This window comes from Suillus bovinus, assembly GCF_016758785.1.
Source record: "Suillus bovinus strain UH-Sbo-P2 chromosome Unknown EDB93scaffold_33, whole genome shotgun sequence".
Classification (NCBI taxonomy): Eukaryota; Fungi; Basidiomycota; class Agaricomycetes; order Boletales; family Suillaceae; genus Suillus; species Suillus bovinus.
This window is the reverse complement of record NW_024542089.1, coordinates 263769-281143: the sequence shown is the minus strand read 5'-3', so window position 1 is coordinate 281143 and position 17375 is coordinate 263769. Positions and strand designations below refer to the sequence as shown.

The 17375-nt window shown below is 48.4% G+C and overlaps 8 protein-coding genes across 8 annotated transcripts; 3 read left to right on the top strand and 5 right to left on the bottom strand.

The window, feature by feature from the left end:
* Positions 1 to 88: 88 nt before the first annotated feature.
* EDB93DRAFT_1086532 (AAA domain-containing protein) lies at positions 89 to 508 on the bottom strand (the record flags this gene model as incomplete). The annotated part of the gene is made up of 2 exons (XM_041445976.1): positions 89 to 321; positions 376 to 508. 2 exons carry the CDS (start codon positions 506 to 508, stop codon positions 89 to 91), a joined length of 366 nt encoding a protein of 121 aa, XP_041307068.1.
* An 88-nt stretch (positions 509 to 596) lies between these two features.
* Positions 597 to 3346, bottom strand: EDB93DRAFT_1150045 (uncharacterized protein). The gene is made up of 5 exons (XM_041449654.1): positions 2169 to 3346; positions 1956 to 2120; positions 1274 to 1902; positions 940 to 1220; positions 597 to 895 (listed from the first exon to the last, which is right to left on the bottom strand). Exons 1-5 carry the CDS (start codon positions 3057 to 3059, stop codon positions 786 to 788), a joined length of 2076 nt encoding a protein of 691 aa, XP_041307067.1. The 5' UTR covers positions 3060 to 3346; the 3' UTR covers positions 597 to 785.
* A 549-nt stretch (positions 3347 to 3895) lies between these two features.
* EDB93DRAFT_1240983 (P-loop containing nucleoside triphosphate hydrolase protein) lies at positions 3896 to 6644 on the bottom strand (the record flags this gene model as incomplete). The annotated part of the gene is made up of 7 exons (XM_041451824.1): positions 3896 to 4137; positions 4189 to 4360; positions 4413 to 4561; positions 4755 to 5056; positions 5110 to 5702; positions 5757 to 5921; positions 5973 to 6644. The coding sequence occupies 7 exons, from the start codon at positions 6642 to 6644 to the stop codon at positions 3896 to 3898; spliced, it is 2295 nt and encodes a 764-aa protein (XP_041307066.1).
* Positions 6645 to 7034: 390 nt separating this feature from the next.
* EDB93DRAFT_1086540 (uncharacterized protein) lies at positions 7035 to 7409 on the top strand (the record flags this gene model as incomplete). Its single annotated transcript, XM_041445977.1, has 2 exons — positions 7035 to 7201; positions 7259 to 7409. 2 exons carry the CDS (start codon positions 7035 to 7037, stop codon positions 7407 to 7409), a joined length of 318 nt encoding a protein of 105 aa, XP_041307065.1.
* Positions 7410 to 7743: 334 nt separating this feature from the next.
* On the top strand, positions 7744 to 8670 carry EDB93DRAFT_1240981 (S-adenosyl-L-methionine-dependent methyltransferase; the record flags this gene model as incomplete). The annotated part of the gene is made up of 5 exons (XM_041451823.1): positions 7744 to 7790; positions 7846 to 7911; positions 7957 to 8408; positions 8465 to 8531; positions 8586 to 8670. The coding sequence occupies 5 exons, from the start codon at positions 7744 to 7746 to the stop codon at positions 8668 to 8670; spliced, it is 717 nt and encodes a 238-aa protein (XP_041307064.1).
* Positions 8671 to 8680: 10 nt separating this feature from the next.
* EDB93DRAFT_1086687 (uncharacterized protein) lies at positions 8681 to 11883 on the bottom strand (the record flags this gene model as incomplete). Its single annotated transcript, XM_041445988.1, has 13 exons — positions 8681 to 8989; positions 9042 to 9311; positions 9361 to 9456; positions 9508 to 9758; positions 9810 to 9952; positions 10004 to 10100; positions 10147 to 10395; positions 10451 to 10579; positions 10631 to 10701; positions 10753 to 10846; positions 10900 to 11178; positions 11267 to 11758; positions 11808 to 11883. The coding sequence occupies 13 exons, from the start codon at positions 11881 to 11883 to the stop codon at positions 8681 to 8683; spliced, it is 2556 nt and encodes an 851-aa protein (XP_041307063.1).
* Positions 11884 to 11944: 61 nt separating this feature from the next.
* Positions 11945 to 14070, bottom strand: EDB93DRAFT_1227518 (uncharacterized protein). The gene is made up of 2 exons (XM_041451239.1): positions 12709 to 14070; positions 11945 to 12658 (listed from the first exon to the last, which is right to left on the bottom strand). The coding sequence occupies exons 1-2, from the start codon at positions 13754 to 13756 to the stop codon at positions 12144 to 12146; spliced, it is 1563 nt and encodes a 520-aa protein (XP_041307062.1). The 5' UTR covers positions 13757 to 14070; the 3' UTR covers positions 11945 to 12143.
* A 262-nt stretch (positions 14071 to 14332) lies between these two features.
* On the top strand, positions 14333 to 16714 carry EDB93DRAFT_1240978 (uncharacterized protein; the record flags this gene model as incomplete). The annotated part of the gene is made up of 10 exons (XM_041451822.1): positions 14333 to 14478; positions 14545 to 14697; positions 14750 to 15122; positions 15226 to 15307; positions 15422 to 15659; positions 15711 to 15801; positions 15861 to 15967; positions 16023 to 16227; positions 16288 to 16432; positions 16500 to 16714. The coding sequence occupies 10 exons, from the start codon at positions 14333 to 14335 to the stop codon at positions 16712 to 16714; spliced, it is 1755 nt and encodes a 584-aa protein (XP_041307061.1).
* Positions 16715 to 17375: the final 661 nt, after the last annotated feature.

Here is a 17375-nt window from a genome sequence, read left to right as displayed (position 1 = left end):
AAAACATGTTCATCGTCAAGGAGTACAACCACGCGAGCTATCGTACAAACCAACTGCACAACCGTCAACTAGCATCTCGTGGGCCCACCTACATTGCAATCCTCTCCAGGTCGTCTTTCTCAATCCACTCGTGTTCGTAATACTCCAACAGACTGCCCACGAGTGAGTCATAACCTGCCCGCTTCATGAATTTCTGGCTGGTGCAGATGACCATGCCTTTCTTGCACCGAGTGAGCATGACATTAGTCCGGCGCAGATCGGCGAGGAATCCGAGCGCCGTGGACCGCACGAGTGAGATTACGATGTAGTCCTCCTCGTTACCTGCCGCGAACGAATCATAAGTATGATGGTCATAAATATATATTGAGAACGAACCTTGAAACGAGTCAACATTGAAACACTTATCTTCCCATTCGAGGTCCTTCTGCTTTAAACACTCCTCGATCAAACTCCGCTGAGCGTCGTATGGGGTGATGATGCGGAATTTCTGATTATTTTCTTGCAGCATGTTAGCGATGGAGAGAATGGTTTGGCACTCTCCAAGGTTCTGCGTACAACATTGGTCAACTGCGAGTAACTGAATTCAAGTGACTTACCTTCCAGCTAGTTCCATGTAACTGTTCCTGGCTGGGAATGTTGATAAAATGACAAGCCATCCTCTCGTTCGTGACGGGATGTTGCGGATTTGACTCGAGTAGGCTATCATACACAGCTTCAGATATGAAGGATCCAATTTGAGGGGGCATCCTGTCTACAATAAAATAATAAAATTTGGAGTAGGAACATTAGGAGAAGGACTTACATTGCGTATTCAGGAAAATGGCACGGTCCTTGACATGCTTGACTTCGAAGACGCTCTTGAGGTCCTGAATATCATCCTGACCATGGGGTGGCACTGAAGATATCAGAACATGTGATGGTATGCAGGAAGAGACTTACATTGTTTGTCATCACCAATGAAGCAAACCTTCCTGATGGAAGTGTGAGAGGTAAAGAGAGGAATGTAGTCACCAATCTCAATTTGGGACGCTTCGTCAATGACGAGGGTCCTGATTGGCGCGGCATTAAAACCTCCAAACTTTCGAAGAGCGAAAGATGAGAGCATAGATAAAGTACATAGAATGACTGGGCTGTTCCGGAGCTCCTGAAAAAAAGTAGGCGCCTTGAAGTCGTCGGATATGATGATATTGGCCCGAATGTTGGCATAGAGGTGCTCATGCCTGAAATATGTCAGTCTACCTAACAGGAAAAGTTCACCAGTGAAAGGACTAACCAGTATTCAAAAAACTCCCTTGAGACGAGAAGTTTCCATTTGGTCAGGCCAACATCGGCGAGTTTCTCAGCAATGTTCTTGACAGCAACATTGGATTGGGCAATGAGCCAGATGCCAGAGAGCCCGCCGCGAAGGGCAGTCTGAACAAATGAAGCAATGACAGTGGTCTTACCAGTTCCAGGGGGCCCCTGGATGACAGTAAGACGCCCGTCATTCGATTGTAGGAGCATTTGTTTTACAGCTTTCGTCTGTGATGGATTGAGGGGGCGAGAGATACGGTCGGCACGGTATCTGACAATATCCGCATCGTTCGCCTCCTCCGTCCAGGCGGAGGGCCATCGGAAGTCATCACTGGGAGAGGAAAAGAATATGAGCTGAACCCATGGGTTGTCGTGCTCGAGGTTGATGAGACCTTGAAGGATCTCTAGGACCTTCTGGGCACGTTGGGTCTCAGCCTGCGTACGGTCGTCACGGCCGACGATCTTGATTGAGCCGATAATCTTGCCAATGAAACTGAGACTGTTGGAAGTAGCGAGTTTCGCAGTGCGACCCTGAGACAGGGTAACCTGCCCGTCGACAGTGAAGCCTCGCCCGGCCGCGGCGTGCTCACTAATATCAATGAATGCACGCTGAGAGAATTAGTTGTCAAGTAAGGCACAGCGCGGACACGCAAACAACATACCTGATGCTGACCCTTACGTATCTTGTTCTGGTATCTGTCGGCCTGGGCATGGATATGGTTGTTCCGATGATCAACAGAAGTGGGAAATTTGCGTGTGAACTCAGTGGGCTTCTTCTGCTCGAGTTGAAACGAATCCTTCGAGCTCTTCGCAAGGAATTCCAATGCCTGTGATTATGATCAGCAGCATCATTCGTCTAGAAAGCAGCGACCTACCTCGTCAGATAGCCGGAAGGTGTCAACTGGGGGGACTTGGGCAAGGCGATCCTCCATGATTGAGAGTTGCGATAGGTAGTGTGCGATCCATGCACGTAGTGCAAGTGAAGTGGTGCCATTCTTAATGGCAGGACGATCATTGATGATAGTATTATCGCGGAATATTTTGTTGATGTTTACATCAAGTACACGATGAAGATCACCAACGGCCTGTTTAATGATGGAGAGCGGGGTAGTAGTTGTTTTTGATCCTGCGCATTGTATATCGATCGCATTTGCAATTCGAAGATCAAGTGTTTGAAATAGAGCAAGAGCGATGGGAGCGACATCGAAAGCGTATAAGAACCCGGTGGTGCGACGAAGGAGGTTCTGTGTCAAAAACACCCGAGCGTCAGTGTCACTGGCAGGTGTAACGGGGCGTTCATCGTGTTCGTTGCCCTTGCTCTTCTTTAACTCGAATTCGATGATGAAAATTGTAGACGCGTCAGCAATTGCAAGCATCGCGAGCTCTCCAGTGAGCGCGAATCCGCCTGCAAGGCCAAGGGCGCGTCCCTCATTCCTTTCGAACAGACTGCGCAACTGATGTTGCTCTTTGATCAAGTCGCATTCAGATATAATGTGGGCTGACAGCTGTCCGCTGTCAACTTCCATGAGGTGCTGGTAGAGCAGTTTTGTCGCTGTAGGCATGATTAGATATGATGGTGGTGGTGAGTGGCAATGTCTGACGATGGAGCGCGACTCTATTTCAAGGTCTACTGGTACAACGAGGCTCCGGGCCCGAAGCCTCATGACCAGGTGAACCCGGGCGCTTGTTGAGTCCAGTTGGGGTTTCCGAGCAGTCCTCGTGGTTTCCAGCCCTTCAAGTTTAAGCGGCTTTCCGAGTCTTTCCATTGTCTACAGGTATCACAATCTCCCCACAGCCTTTCAACCACTTTTGAAAGTATCGTCCAGACTCTTTCCCGTTCAAGCTCTTTTTCTGGCTCTGAAACTCCATGGGAGGATCTAGATGCATTTGTGATTCTTTTCACAGACTTGTCGTTTGGCTAAGTATCGCCGACGGCTCGCAGAGTCCAAATTTACTCTGCTAGGCGCGCTATTTGGGTCACCATCGATTCAGAACGCTGATTGTTACGATTGTCCGCGCAACAAAGACGAATGGAAGCAAGAAATATATCTTTTGTTTTGAGTGACAGTATCCACTTGTTCGGCAATTTATCTGCTTTGTGGACCCTGCCTAACATCACTACACAATGTGAACATATGATAGCGCTCAGCTCTCTCGGCATCATGCCATACTCAAGTTCGACACTCGGCGGGCTCCAGACCAGTGACAGCGCTAGTTGTTCGAACCATCGGCTAACTTTGTCCGCCATCGACGGCCCTTCGTTGCTGCGTGGGCCCGTTTTACGTATAGGGTCTATACAGTTGTATGTAAACCACCCACCGACGCTTGATACTACGGGACTCTTGCCGTCAGTACATATTGCTGTGGAGCAGTAAAGGTTTCGGGCGGTCAGCCCTCAGCGTCCAACCTTCGCACCGGCCTCCTGGTTCGACGTGCACACCGAGCATAATTTCTCATATGCATGTGGCTCGATATAACGAGTCTCTATGCATGCTACATAAACCCTGACTTACAGCATCTACATACACCGATTGCCATATAATACAAAATGCAGCACAATGTCCCAAAACTCAACCAAGAAGTGCGATGTAAATAGTCCAAATCACCTTATGATGCCATTGACTATATCACGAGCGTCCAACCACGAATCATGGCCCATGGTAAGAGCAAGCTGCCCGACCAGCGTGCCTCCTGCTTTACCCTTCGTCACGAAATCACGGTTCGTGCAAATGATCATGCTTTTCTTGCATCGTGTCAGCATGACATTCGTCCTGCGCGAGTTCTTCAAGAACCCTACACCCTGGGTACGGACTAGAGAGACGATTATGTGGTCCTCCTCATTTCCTGCGAGAAGTATCAGCCATATCATTCTAGCATGTGAAGGAAACTACTTGCCTTGGAAGGAGTCCACGTTAAAGCACTTGTCTTCCCATGGAAGCTTTTCTAATTTAAGTTGATGTTCGATCGTAGACCTCTGACCATCATATGGGGTGAGGATCCTGAACTGCTTGCCCTGGGTGTTGTATATACGGGCGAGGTGGATAACCACGGATATCTCCTGTTGGTTCTAACGCAAACGTAAGGCAGGCGTATCACGAGCGTGAGGAGGAGAATCATACTATCCAGCTCTTTCCCGCTTTCTGCTCCTGGCCCCTTTTGACATCCAGGAAACGACATGCATTCTTGCTAGTGATGCCGTGCACGGTCAGCAACTTGTGACCGTATACGTGACGGGAAATGAAGCTGCCAATGACGAGTGGCATGCGGTCTGAGTGATAATATTCAAACAACGAGGGGATGAAGTCGAGATATGAGCTTACATTGAATATTCAAAAAGTGTGCCCGCTTTCGAAGGTGCGGGAACTCGAAAACACTTCGTAGCTGCCCGATGTCATCTTGACCGAATGGCGCGACTGATAATCCAAGTCAGTACAGATTAACGATAACCACCTCTGTCTCACGTTGCTTGTCGTCACCGATGAACACCATTTTTTGGAGGCTGTGCTGGAAACGCTGAAGCAGTGGCAGGTAGTCTCCCACTTCGATTTGACTTGCCTCGTCAAATATCACGGTTTGAACCGGAACTTGACGAGTAAATTCTTCAATACGGGGGTTGGACAGCATACTCAATGTGCAAAGTATGACTCTTGTGTGTTCGTTTGTGTGTTCGTTGATTAAAAGCCGGCTAACGGCCACGGGTCCGCCACCAAACAAGTCGGATCGTATAAAGCAATGTTCCAGTCTCTCGTAGAGGTGTTCATGCCTAAAACACAAAGACTCAGTTAGGACGGGGAGGTGAGGAAAGGCACAACATACCAGTCGTAATGGAAATCTTTCGATACAAGAAGCTTAAAATTACGGAAGCCAACCTTGTCAAGCTTTTCTGCGATATTCTTGACGGCAACGTTGGACTGCGCCACAAGCCAAACCGTACGCTCCACAGGGCCAGTATTGATCATACTGTTGACACTGGCCGCTATGACTGTTGTTTTCCCAGTGCCAGGAGGACCTTGAACAAGCAACAAACGATCCCTATCCGCTTGCGAAATAATTCGCTCCACTGCACAATACTGCGAGTCGTTCAATTGGCCGTTAGGATAGTAGACGAACGACGCGGTTGGAGCATTCAGGGGTGGCCATGGGATGCTTAATGACGGCGCCCAGATACTACAGAAGAATGGATGTTCGGTCAATGTGATGGTGCCTTGAAGCGCCTTTAGCACTACATCTTCTCTGACTGATTCAGCGGCCGTCAAGTCTTCTTTCCCAATAGTGGTCACTGAGAGGACCTTTCCCGAAGCATTTACAGCGCCTTGGACGTTGATATGAGCCTGTTTTCCATTTATTTGCCCTGCGCGACCAGTAATCGTTGATCGCTGATCTCCGTTCAGCGTTTCGATGTGGATGACCTGTGAGTGCGGACGCTTAAAGTTAGTGGCATGACGTCCCATAAATTAACATACTTGAGTCTTAGACCTCATGATACGCGTACTGAAGCGAGTGCATTCGAGGTTGACATTTCCCTTCTTGGAGCTGAAGTCTGCTTTGACATTGTTGACGACTTTCGTTGGCTTCAAAGACTCCAAAATTTCAGCATCACGAGAAATTTTAGCCAGGGCACTCAGATGCTACATTATGGATTAGAAAGAGAGGTCTATGACATGACGAAGATCACATACTATATCCGGCATCGTGTCTGTGTCGATTCGGGGTATGGCAGCAAATCTAAGCGTCATGTCGTCAAATGTGGCAGCGCGAATTGCTGCCCAAGCCTGGAGTGCCACATCCTTAGATGCTACGTCCCCTTCTCTGTGAGCGAACAGGGTTTTCACGTTATCCTTCTGGAGTAGGACCTCGCCACCCAAGGCGTTCATAATTGCCTGGAGGGAGCGCCGATCACTGGTAGATACTGACAGCATGTCAACTGCACCATTGATACGAAGCGAGAAGTCTCTGAAGAGAGCAAGTGCGATTCTGTCTATCCTGTACCCATAGAGTTTAATGCCAATGTTACACAAAATCTGGTCTTGTATGAGGATGCGTCCTCGGGAAACAGCAGGCTGTTGTTCCTGGCCCTTCTTCTTCTTCTTCTGCTGTTGCTGCGGATTCTGTTTATTCGAAGCAAAGAAGTGGATAACGAGCACTCTAGTGAGCGTTGCAAACGCTAAAGAGGAAAGGGAACAGTCTGGACGATATGTGGCTGCCACACCAACAGAGGCGCCTGGTGATGAGTTGATGATACGCTGCAAGGCTAGAGAAGAGATACTGTTCTCGTCGACATCTTCGACGGGTATGGGCCCATGATCGGCCTTATAGACGTTCTGTTGTAGAGTGAAGAATGTGTGGGTCATGGATGTCCTGAGAGAGAGAAAGCGCACGATGTCAACGCGCTGAAAGTGAGGGTGTAGGAACGTGATGCAAGGCCACGGCTATTTATTGTTGCATGAGCGTCTACTGTCAATGAATGGTAACCGCGTTTCACAGCAAGTCAGTGAAAGGGGGACGAGGAACCACGCGTAAGCTGTGCATGAAGAAGAATAACATAATAGATACTTTGTGTGTCCAGTATCCCAGACTCCATAGTAATTAGATCCAATTCCATTCATTGAGTGTCTTTGTGTATTCGATTTGTAGGTGCAAAGCAACATTGAGCTGAATCTGCGCAGAAGCAGTGTGAGAAGTCAATGTCGACCAGGCAATAAATTTAGCACAGCCACGCCTTCCTCTCTTCCTTTCCTCTCATGGCAACTCCTGTAATTGTCGGTGTTGGAGCTATCACGGCTGCTCTCGTTGGTCGACATCTTGTGCGCAATGGTATTATTGGAAAGCGGGCAGCAGACCAGTGGGTAAAGGGTGGTTTTAAAGCGAAAATGGATCGCAAGGAGGCTATTGCAATTCTTGGGTTAAAGTTTGCACTTTCCAGTACGCTCTATCACCCGGTATCTGACAGCAATATTTTTCGCAGAGACGGCGTAACACTACGCAACAAGTTGAAAGACGCCCACCGTCACATCATGCTCGCGAACCATCCTGACCGTGGGGGTTCGCCCTACATAGCGAGTAAAATCAACGAAGCTAAAGACCTGTTAGACAAGACAGATGGAAAGTCGAGATAACTTTTAGTTATCTTACGTTGGTTACTCATGGTACCGGTAAGTCATTGTCAAGCTCTTTAACTGGGAGAATTACTCAGATATTTGAAGTCTACCCTGTATTTCTATCCCATATATATATCCATCATAATGAATATCATCACTCACCTCTCTAAATGGTCCTGGCTCGCTATAATACCTGCGGTCCGATTGTGCTTCTAAGAGTTCTTTCACATATATATCAAGAATCACGACAGCCACCCTGTCCTGCATGCAACGGTTCACGGCCGTCTTACTAAGCAACGCCTTTCATTCTGTGACTGGTCAATTCAATTCCAAGATCACCTCCAAAAACATCATGGACACATCAGAGCTTAATCCCTCAAAGCTCGGTACAAAAGAACAGTAGGCGTGTTTAACCTATGCAAACTTGTGGGTCCCATCGCTCATCGACAATCAGTTGGGATGACGTTTACGAAGAAGAATTGGAGAACTTCAGTGAAAATGGTGACGAGGGTGAAATATGGTGTGTATTCACAGCTTCTATTGCATCTATACTTCTGGTGCCTAGGTTCGGCAAAAAGGCGATGAATGAGATGGTCAAATGGGTCAATCAACATTCTCCTCCACGCCCAGACATGTCTGTCCTAGAAGTGGGAAGTGGGAACGGTGCATTGTTGTTCGCGCTTGCGGAGGGACGTGGAGACGCATGCTATCCAGCGCATCGACTGTTGGGAATTGATTATAGTGAAGGAGCTGTCCAGCTCGCTCAATCAGTGGCGCACTCTAGGAATCTTACGGCAGTTACGTTTAGAGTGTGCGATTTCCTGCATGAGGACCCACCATTGCTCGCAGACGATCAGAAAGTTGACCAGAATGGAGCTTGGGATCTTATCCTTGATAAAGGGACATACGATGCCATCGCACTGATGGAGAAGGATGAGAATGGAAGGACCCCAGTAGAAGGTTATCCGATGCGTATCGCGAAGCTCTTAAACCCAGGCGGGCATTTCTTAATCACATGTGCGTATGCATCGTGCTCTTGGCTGTGAAACTAAAGGGCCCTTCAATCACCACAGCTTGTAACTTTACCGATCTTGAGTTACAATCGAAATTCATTACCGCAGAAACCGGCCTGCAGTACCAGTATGTGGCGTACATTTCATAACGAACCTAACTGTGCTGATATTCTCCCCAAAGTTCGCGCATAGAGCACCCAACTATTTCATTCGGCGGGAGCACTGGGAGTGCATGTTCTAGTGTGGCATTCACCAAATCTGCGTAATTAAGGATCGTTATATTCTGGGGATGTGGTCCATCCCAGTCTGTAACGTCTCTTTTGCCACTGAACTAGCCCAAGACAAGAACCCATCCTCTCCTTTGAACGTATTAGACATGAAGAACACCAATCCAAGGCCCAGGTTCTCGATCCTGGATGCCTTCAAGAAAATCTCTTCGAGTGATCCACGGTTCCTCATGGAAGGATAGTCGTCAGAGTCGTTACCGAGCATCGGTGATGAAACCTGGCTAGCGATAAACAGCTGTATGAACAACTCTTTCAAGAAAGTGCGTGTCTGTGGCTTGAGTATCGTGAAGTCCACAGGCTGTAAAATACTCGTTTCAGTAACTCCTTGCCTCAACTGTGCCCAGGCTCACCTTGAAGATCGTCAGCGTACAACTATCTTTGGCAATCCACCATGCATATGCTTTGGCGACGTTCCTCATTCGCGAAGGCGACATGGATTTAACATTGAACCCTACATCATTATCTTTCAGGCTCTTGATTACCTCTACCCCACCGACACTACTTTCGCCCAAGTCTCGAATAAAGTCCCATAGACAGAATTGCAACGTGATCTTGTACGAATGCGAACGCTGAGACAGGTGCTGACAGACAAGTGTGTAATATGGGTTATAAGATTTTTCCTGTGAAATTGGTTCAGATGACGATGCAAAAACCTATGGAGTGACGTACATTTCCACAACAATGCAGGTTCACTCTAATGATCTCGCGTTGTTGCACTTCCGTGAGGCCGAGTTGCGCAAGTCGTTCACAAGCGTCCAGATAATCCTGCAAACAGGAAATGAGATTTGATAGCAGGATTGCGACATCAATACCTACATCACTGCTCATGAGCACCACAAATATACTTCGGCGGATATCTGTATTCATGCCCTGCTTCCTCGCAAGCTTCAGAAGTGCGGTAGTGCTGACATCGCCTGTCTCTGGTTCCCCACCATGCTGGGGAACTTCGCGCGACTGATCGGCCAGAGGATCTCCGGCCCAAGCAGCGCCAATGAGCCACCACTTTCCTTTGCTTTCCGCCGAATGAAGATCCTCCAATGTTACGCGTAACGGCTCGTGAGCGAGAACTGCAACTGCCTCAGTGCCATCCTGAGTCACTCAACGGAGGAACGACTTACCGTGTTTCTTTTTTCCCAAGCCTGAGAGGAACTTCTTCATCCGCTCAACCGCATCGCCCCCCTGATGCTGTGTTGCAGCCGTCTTCTTGATTTTATTGTTCTTCAGGTTATTTAAGGTCTCGATCATGAACCGCGTGCGTGAACTGTTCTCGCAATGAGATGACTGTAATAAAGATAATGAGATGCGATAGTACCTTATAGTATCAGCTTGTCCGGTAACCCGAGACTGTGCTAAAGTTATGATGTCCTTCAATGCCATAGGATCATCTTGTCGTAGCTGTTGGCCGGAACCTAACACACGGTTAAGATATGACGAAAATAGATATTATCAACTTACTGCGAAGAAGTTTCAGCAAAAGTTCTACCCGGAACTCTGATAGGTCTTTATCCAAAAGGCCGCGAATGATATCATAAACGAGAATGCACGAAATGACTTGAAAATTGTACAGCTCTGACAAAAGCACGATGAGGTTGGAGCACTCTTTTCCTAGGTCTTCAGGGATTTCCGTTGACTTGGTTGACCTTTCCTCCACCGAAGCGAGGTGTTGTTCATACGAGGACACTACGTTCTGAACAAAATACGCCGCTGAGTGAACGTGCATCGGTTAAGATGGTGGAAGGTCATTTCGCAAGACACTCACCAAACGCAGTGCCGATCAATTTATGTAGGCTAGATATAAATGCAGCGTGGAGAACCACGTACGAGTCCAGGAGAGTAGAATGAGATGATATGCCATCAATGATGAGGTTAGTGAGGGTTGATGTGACGTCTGAGGGAGAAAATATGTGCCACATTCAGTGCAGATAAAATAAGCACGAACCATGCCGGCGGTGGTTGCGATATACGTCTTCAATGCTATCTAGGATGGTTGCGATATTTTGTTCAGACATTCTAAGGCAAGATGCAATTAGCAACGACCACGACAATACAATAAGATGTTACCTGTTTATCAGACCTTTCAGCTGGCGAGTGAGTTTGAGTTGTTCCTCTGTTTCGCTGTTAGATTGTTTTCTTAATCCCGGCGGGATATAGCGTCCTGTGTAGCAAGATGGAATCCAACCCAAAAATTATACATGTAGGAAAACTGACCGGTAACTTTAGGTTGAGAGTCGGAAGGCTCGCCTTCTTCCGTTTCTGTCACCTCATGATCATCATCGTCCACCGAATCATCATTTTCCCCAGCCTTACTCCCATCGTTCTTGCTGAGCTCGTCAAGGCCACCCCACGCCTCATCTTCCCAAGATTCGTCACTTTGGTCTTTCGCAGATGTTGATTGATCCTCATCCTCCATTTCGTCATCCAAATCTGAGTCCTGCGTGGACTGAAAACACGACACAACACGTAGTTGTAAAGCAGACTTACTGGTATCTCGGTCATGATATTTTCTGTAAAGTCAAACAAATCTGTAGGAAAACTGTGAGATGGATTCTCCGGAAAAAGATGTAATGAAACATACCTCCTAGTCCATCCATGTCATCATCCTTACGACGTGAACCACCTCCAGCATACCCCAGCTTTGATTCAAGATACGCGATATACGCATCTTCTTCCTCTTCTTCGCGACTTCGAGGGTGTGTAGATGCAACTTTACGGGGTTTAGCAGCCGATTTATTTACGAGTTTCTCTAACGCAGTGGTTTGGAGTTTCTGCTTTGGCACAGATTCGGTGGTGGTGTGCGGTTCCGCAGGTCTATGACGCGGTAGTACCTTGGTGGCAGCCGCATTATGAGACTTTGAGGAAGGTGGTCGAGAATCTGATTCTTGTGACGTCTTCATGCGTTTTCTCTGCGGTGAATTGACGTGTTCGTCTTCCGTCTTCCGTTTGGCTGAGTGAGCGGTATGTATGAAGTGATCCGCTTTTCTCTTTTTACGATCCGCTCGCTCTTGTTTTCGCGCATCCTTGCGTGATGCATGGGAACGACCACTTTTGTGTCGATGAGAGTTCTGTTCTGCATACATAATCACGATAGCTCAGAGACGAATTCTGTATGAGCTCACCTGAGTCGTTGATCTGCTCTAGTAAAGACTTAGGCAGGCTGATGCCGTGCCGTCTCTGATTACCCCCTGGCCCCATTAGATTTGAAGTAATTTTTGAGGTATCATACTGAATAGGAAGGTGATGAGTAGCACCTTAGGCTTTAGGATCAAATACGGATAAACAATATCCAAGTGATCTACTAATACTAAATACCATAGTAACGTCCATGAAAGTAAGTACATATAAGTACAAAGAAACGTATACAAGAGCAGTGAATGGTATGGATGAATGGATGGATAGATGAGATTATGTAAAGTACATAGATGCAGCAGAAATTGTTAACAAGAAAAGAGACATCATCGTGGGTCAATAACTTCTACAACGGATTCAAGAACCACCTTGGGTCGCAACAGTATACGCCGATCTATGCTTTCTTCCGAAGCTAGCGCGTCGCTCGGGGCTTTTCTCGTCGAGCAACGTAGGCCCAGTTCCGTCGTGCACAGAACAACGCCATCCGACGATCCATAGTCTTCAAATGCATCCATCATCTCCTGCCCGTCAAAAAGCTGGCCGCTATCCGCAGCGATAACCTCGAAGTTCGCCGACATAATCTCTTCCTTCGTCACTTGCGCTAGCCTGCAAGCGGCCTTCGAGATCCGTTTGACTTGGGCCCCGAAGCATGCACGAAAGTTCTCGCGGGAAGCCGGATTGGGCTGCGGATTGGTGCTACCAGAAATGAGGAAAATGTCTAGCGACCAACGGAAGATCGTTTCCGTCATCTCATTGATTGCGTAATCATTAAGTTCGGCGTGGAGCTCATGGATGTGTTTATGAGTCAATGCTCTCCATCGCGACGAGGTTGGCTGAGGTTCTAAGGTGATATGAGAAAATTGCAGGCAACAAAATGTTTTAGGAACCCACCTGAGTGAAACATGTGTGTATAGATCTGGGTCAGGATGATGTTGGCCTTGGACTGGTAACCAATGCAGAACGATGATAGTGCTCTAGATATGCAGTACGAGATGCAACCCTGAAGAGCTAGCTGAACCAGCATAGGATCTTGGGAGTGATCCCGAGTTGCCAATAAGCGACTCAGGGCAACACCCAACCTCGTGGCAACTTCAGAGGAAGCTTGCGTAACCTTTGCTGAATTAGGGCGCTGCTTCAAGAACGTGCAAAGTTCTGTGGCAGATGCTGCAAACTGGAGAATTTCAGAGTTGAGATCTTGCACAGCTTGTATGACCTGCGCTCCAGACCACAAATCGATCTTGTTCAGGAAGGTCTCTAAGCTGCGAGACTGGGCTCGCTCTTCCTCGGACACAGTAGACATGTTGTCTGGGTAAAGCTCACTACCATTGCGGCGATGATTGCCGTTGGCATGCGATAAGGTATCGTCACGGATCTCTGACCAGTCAGCGCTCAGTCGGACATGCCCAGACTGGGATGAGTCTGATCGCTGATGTGCAGGATCACGGCTTCGTCGACGATCGAAGTGGGTGGAACGGAGATGACGCTCTGGAGAGTGCTTTTCGCGCTCCTTAAGCACCTGAATCTCCTGGTCTCTGACCTTCAAAAGGTCTCTCGTTTCTTTGAGGGTTTTCTCGAGGGTTTTATACTTTTCCTCCCAGCGAGCGACTTCCGCTTGTGTTTTGGATAGTTCGTTTTTTATAGCATCGTGTTCGCGGCGCATTGAATCAAGAGTAGAGGCTGCAGCAGTGGCGCCAACCGAAGGATTACAAAATGACGAATTGTGAGAGTCAGTTCGTTCGGCAGCATCCAACCTGTCACGTAATGAAGTAGACTCCTCGTTCCTCGGCGTCGGGTCTGTCGGCGTCAACGGAAAAGATAAGTCAGAGACGGAGTCTTCAGCGCTGGCAGCACTGAAAGAAAAGGAAGGACCAAGCGAGGCAAAGAATTCGAAGGTTGATTGGTAGAGGTCTTTGAGATTCAAGTTAGCGATAGGGAGCATGGCGGCTGAACGTCGGAAAACCAAACACCGTTTCAGCGTGTTGCTTTAGCCCTAATCACTGGCTCAGTATATATGATCTATGTGTTAGCAAAATTTTATGGGAAATCATATGAGGTTAGATATAATCACTGACAAGTGCCAGGCTCAGCTACAGGTGCCAGCTGGTTCCAACCAAATCCCTGACAAGGATTCCCTCCTCGGGCAATCTCTGGGCGGCCTGTACAAGCAAGGTTCCCAAGCCCTATTTCCAGCGTAGCACGAGGTTCTTCTTAAGCCTCGAGGCAGTTGCGTTTTTGTTCGTGGAAAGCCAATGGCAGAAGAATGTACGTGATCATCCTCGTGGCAAACTCCAATTATCTTCTTGCTGATTCAACGCTGATTCACTTCATTTGATTCTCATTCTAGCCCTTGTCAGTGCAGCATGCACTGCTGACACGCTGCGATCATTTCATTGTAGCCTCGTGTGGACTGCCTTTATTCGAGTCACCCGCCCCGACTTAGCACACAGTACATATATGGCCTCATAAGCTCATATCTATCAACAATCCGACTTTCTCAACATTATCTGCACCTGGCATGAAGCCAACTTCTGACACGCGAAAGCCCTATGGCGGCTCCTCGCGTGCACTAATCATCGCTCTCGACGTCGGAACCACTTTCAGTGGTGTATCGTATGCCCTACTTGAACCAGGCGAGATCCCAAAAATCCACGGTGTCACTCGGTGAGCATCTTGTTCCAATGACGCGTACCCTCTGACAGGAAACACGTCCGCCCTTTCTCTGGTCAGTTTCCCTGGTCAAGAACATGTAGCTGGCAATTCCAAGATTCCATCCGTCATGTATTATGATAAGCATGGCAGAGTCATGGCTGCTGGCGCTGAGGCAGATAACGCGTCCATAATAAGCCAAGCTGAGGATGAGGAATGGATCAAAACGGAACTGTATGTGTCCAATCTTTCCTGTGCAATCAGATTTGACACTGCTGCTTCCCAGCTTCAAGCTTCGCCTCCGGCCGAAGAGTATGAAATTGAAAATGAATGGGATGCGTCTGAGTCCGTTGCCACGGCACAAAACTTCCGTTGATGTTTTTGGAGACTTCCTTGCCTATCTCTTTCGCTGCACGAAGAGTTTTATCATAGACACACATGCTAACGGCCAGACCCTGTGGCACCATGTCGAATCCAGCATCGAGTTCGTGCTGAGTCACCCCAACGGCTGGGAAGGTGCTCAGCAGACGAAGATGCGACGTGCTGCGGTGTATGGGGGTTTGATTCCTGATACGGATGAAGGTCGAGCTCGAATCCGTTTCGTCACGGAAGGAGAAGCTAGTCTCCACGCGTGTGTCCAAAGCGGTCTTGCTGCTGATGTCCTTTCTGTGTGTATTCCGAACATATTTCACACATACGGGCTTCTCGTCTGACGTGTCATCTAGAATCCGTCTAGGCACGGGTTCCTTGTCGCTGATGCAGGCGGCGGCACGCTTGATATCAGTTTCCTACGCAGTCCGAGGGACCAATCCCCTGGTAATCGAAGAGGTGGCTCCTCCCGATTGTGAGAATACGCTGACGCGTCCTCTTGTCTATTTTTACATCTGATCATTTACTTCCGAAGGTATATTTGCCGGATCTGTCTTTGTCAGCCGAAGGGCAAGGGAGTTCCTAGAAGGTAAACTATTCTTGGTTGCATCATACGCAAGGCATCATCATCTCATCTTGCGTGCAGAGAAGCTCAAAGGTTCTAAGTACGGCACCTCCGATGCGATTGACCACATCACAAAACGCTTCGACGAGACCACTAAACGGTTATTCCGAGACAAAAAGGATTTACAATTCGTTCCATTCGGCTCTCCACTCGACAAAGATCTCGCAGTCGGCATCCGCGGAGGCCAGTTGAAACTCGATGGGTAAGTAGGCGAATAAACATCCATTATGCTTCCAAAAATAATGCTTGATAGTGCGCAGGTAGCAGAGTTCTTCGAGCCTTCTGTCCAGGCGGCGATCACGTCGATCAAAGCACAGGTTGACGCATCCCAAGGGATGATCAAAGTGTGTTACTCTTCACCATTCAACATGAGGCCTTAATATTAATGATCGCCTTTTCATAGTCCGTCTGGTTGGTGGGAGGATTTGCGGCCAGCCCGTGGCTCTTTAGCCAATTACAGGAACGCCTTGCACCACTGAAGATTACTGTGAGCAGGCCTGACAGTCAGACGTGAGAGGCTATACGATCATTCCAGTATTTCATCTCTCTAATATTGACGATTTAGTTCAAAAGCTGTGGCCGATGGTGCACTTGGGTTCTACTGCGATCACCATGTTTCGGCCCGGATGTCGAAATTCATGTATGGGGTGGAGTACCTGCGTGAGTACGATCCCAACGATGCGGAGCACCAGTCTCGGAAAGATCGACTTTGCGAGCTTCCTTCTGGTCCTCGGCTTCTGCCCGATGCATTTGACTGTATCCTTGCTCGAGTATGTATCTAGTGATTTCACTGGAACGTGTGCTGACTTGATGAATGTGCACATTTGCAGTGTGTGAAGGTTAAGGAATCCACGGTGTTCTCGCGGAAGTATTGCACGGAACTTACCAATCTGTCTACTCTTTCTGTATTCGAGGTGGAGATATGGTGCTATAGAGGTGGTGACACGATTCCGCAGTGGATCTTACGCCACGCAGGTGGGTATCTCTGAACATGAGTTTGAATGCCGTGCTGATCCGTGGCCTTCCATTCTTCCATTGGCAGAGGACTATTCGACATTGTGTGTAGTCCGTGCTGACCTGTCGCTTCTCAGCGGAAGTGCAGAGCCTAAACTAGGCAAGAACGGCAAGACATACTGGACGATCGTGTTCAGTGTTGAGATTCACTTTGGTCTCACCGAGTTCAAAGCGCGGATAAAGTGGAATGACAACGTGAGTGATTTCCCTGTATTTGTCTTACGTGTGCTAAGTCGATTGTAAAAATATTAGGGGACGATCAAGTAGTATGTGAAAATCTGCATGGAGCCAGTGGCGTATCTAACTTTGTCTATAGTGGACCTGCGTCTATTGTGTATAGTGAGAGCGGCCACCGTGCTGATGAGGACGAACCAGACATCTCAGAGGATGACTACGCCCCGTCGCGTTCTGGATCCGTTGCCCCGTCACGCTCTCATTCCGTTGCTCCATCGCGCTCTCATTCTGTCGCTGCCTCTCGCGAGCCACTGGCTTCAGGTACCAGGACTCCCCTGGGAGCCTCGCGAGTGGAGGCCACATTCATAGAAGTTCAAGAGCGTAGCCGGACGAGTGTAGTCTCAACCCAGACATCCGCTTCCAAGGTGTCCACCTCCTCGCCTCCGACCCCAACGGCCACGGAGCGTGGGGTGAGGAGCAGTACAGCGCGTCAATATCTCAACTCAAGGCTGAACAAAGCACCCGGAGGTCGAGCGACAACGGACTGTATCTACCGCCTCCAAGGTCTCTACAGTAGTTGGGAGCACCGTTGAGCGAGACCGCAGGATCTCGACGGCTTCTAAAGTTCTGCCTCGACTGTTTCTCAGCAGCTCCATACAGCTTCTTCTCAACAAACGCTTGTAACCACTTCCCAGCCTCCCCCTCCAGCTGCTGTCCAGCCTGCGCCTGC

Coding starts and splice junctions, on each gene's coding strand:
- EDB93DRAFT_1150045 (XM_041449654.1), bottom strand. CDS start 3,059: ATGGAAAGACTCGGAAAGCCGCTTAAACTTGAAGGGCTGGAAACCACG. Junction 2,121..2,168: donor CCTTCCGGCTATCTGACGAG/GTAGGTCGCTGC, acceptor TCATAATCACAG/GCATTGGAATTCCTTGCGAA. Junction 1,903..1,955: donor TACGTAAGGGTCAGCATCAG/GTATGTTGTTTG, acceptor TAATTCTCTCAG/CGTGCATTCATTGATATTAG.
- EDB93DRAFT_1227518 (XM_041451239.1), bottom strand. CDS start 13,756: ATGCTCCCTATCGCTAACTTGAATCTCAAAGACCTCTACCAATCAACC. Junction 12,659..12,708: donor TACACACATGTTTCACTCAG/GTGGGTTCCTAA, acceptor ATATCACCTTAG/AACCTCAGCCAACCTCGTCG.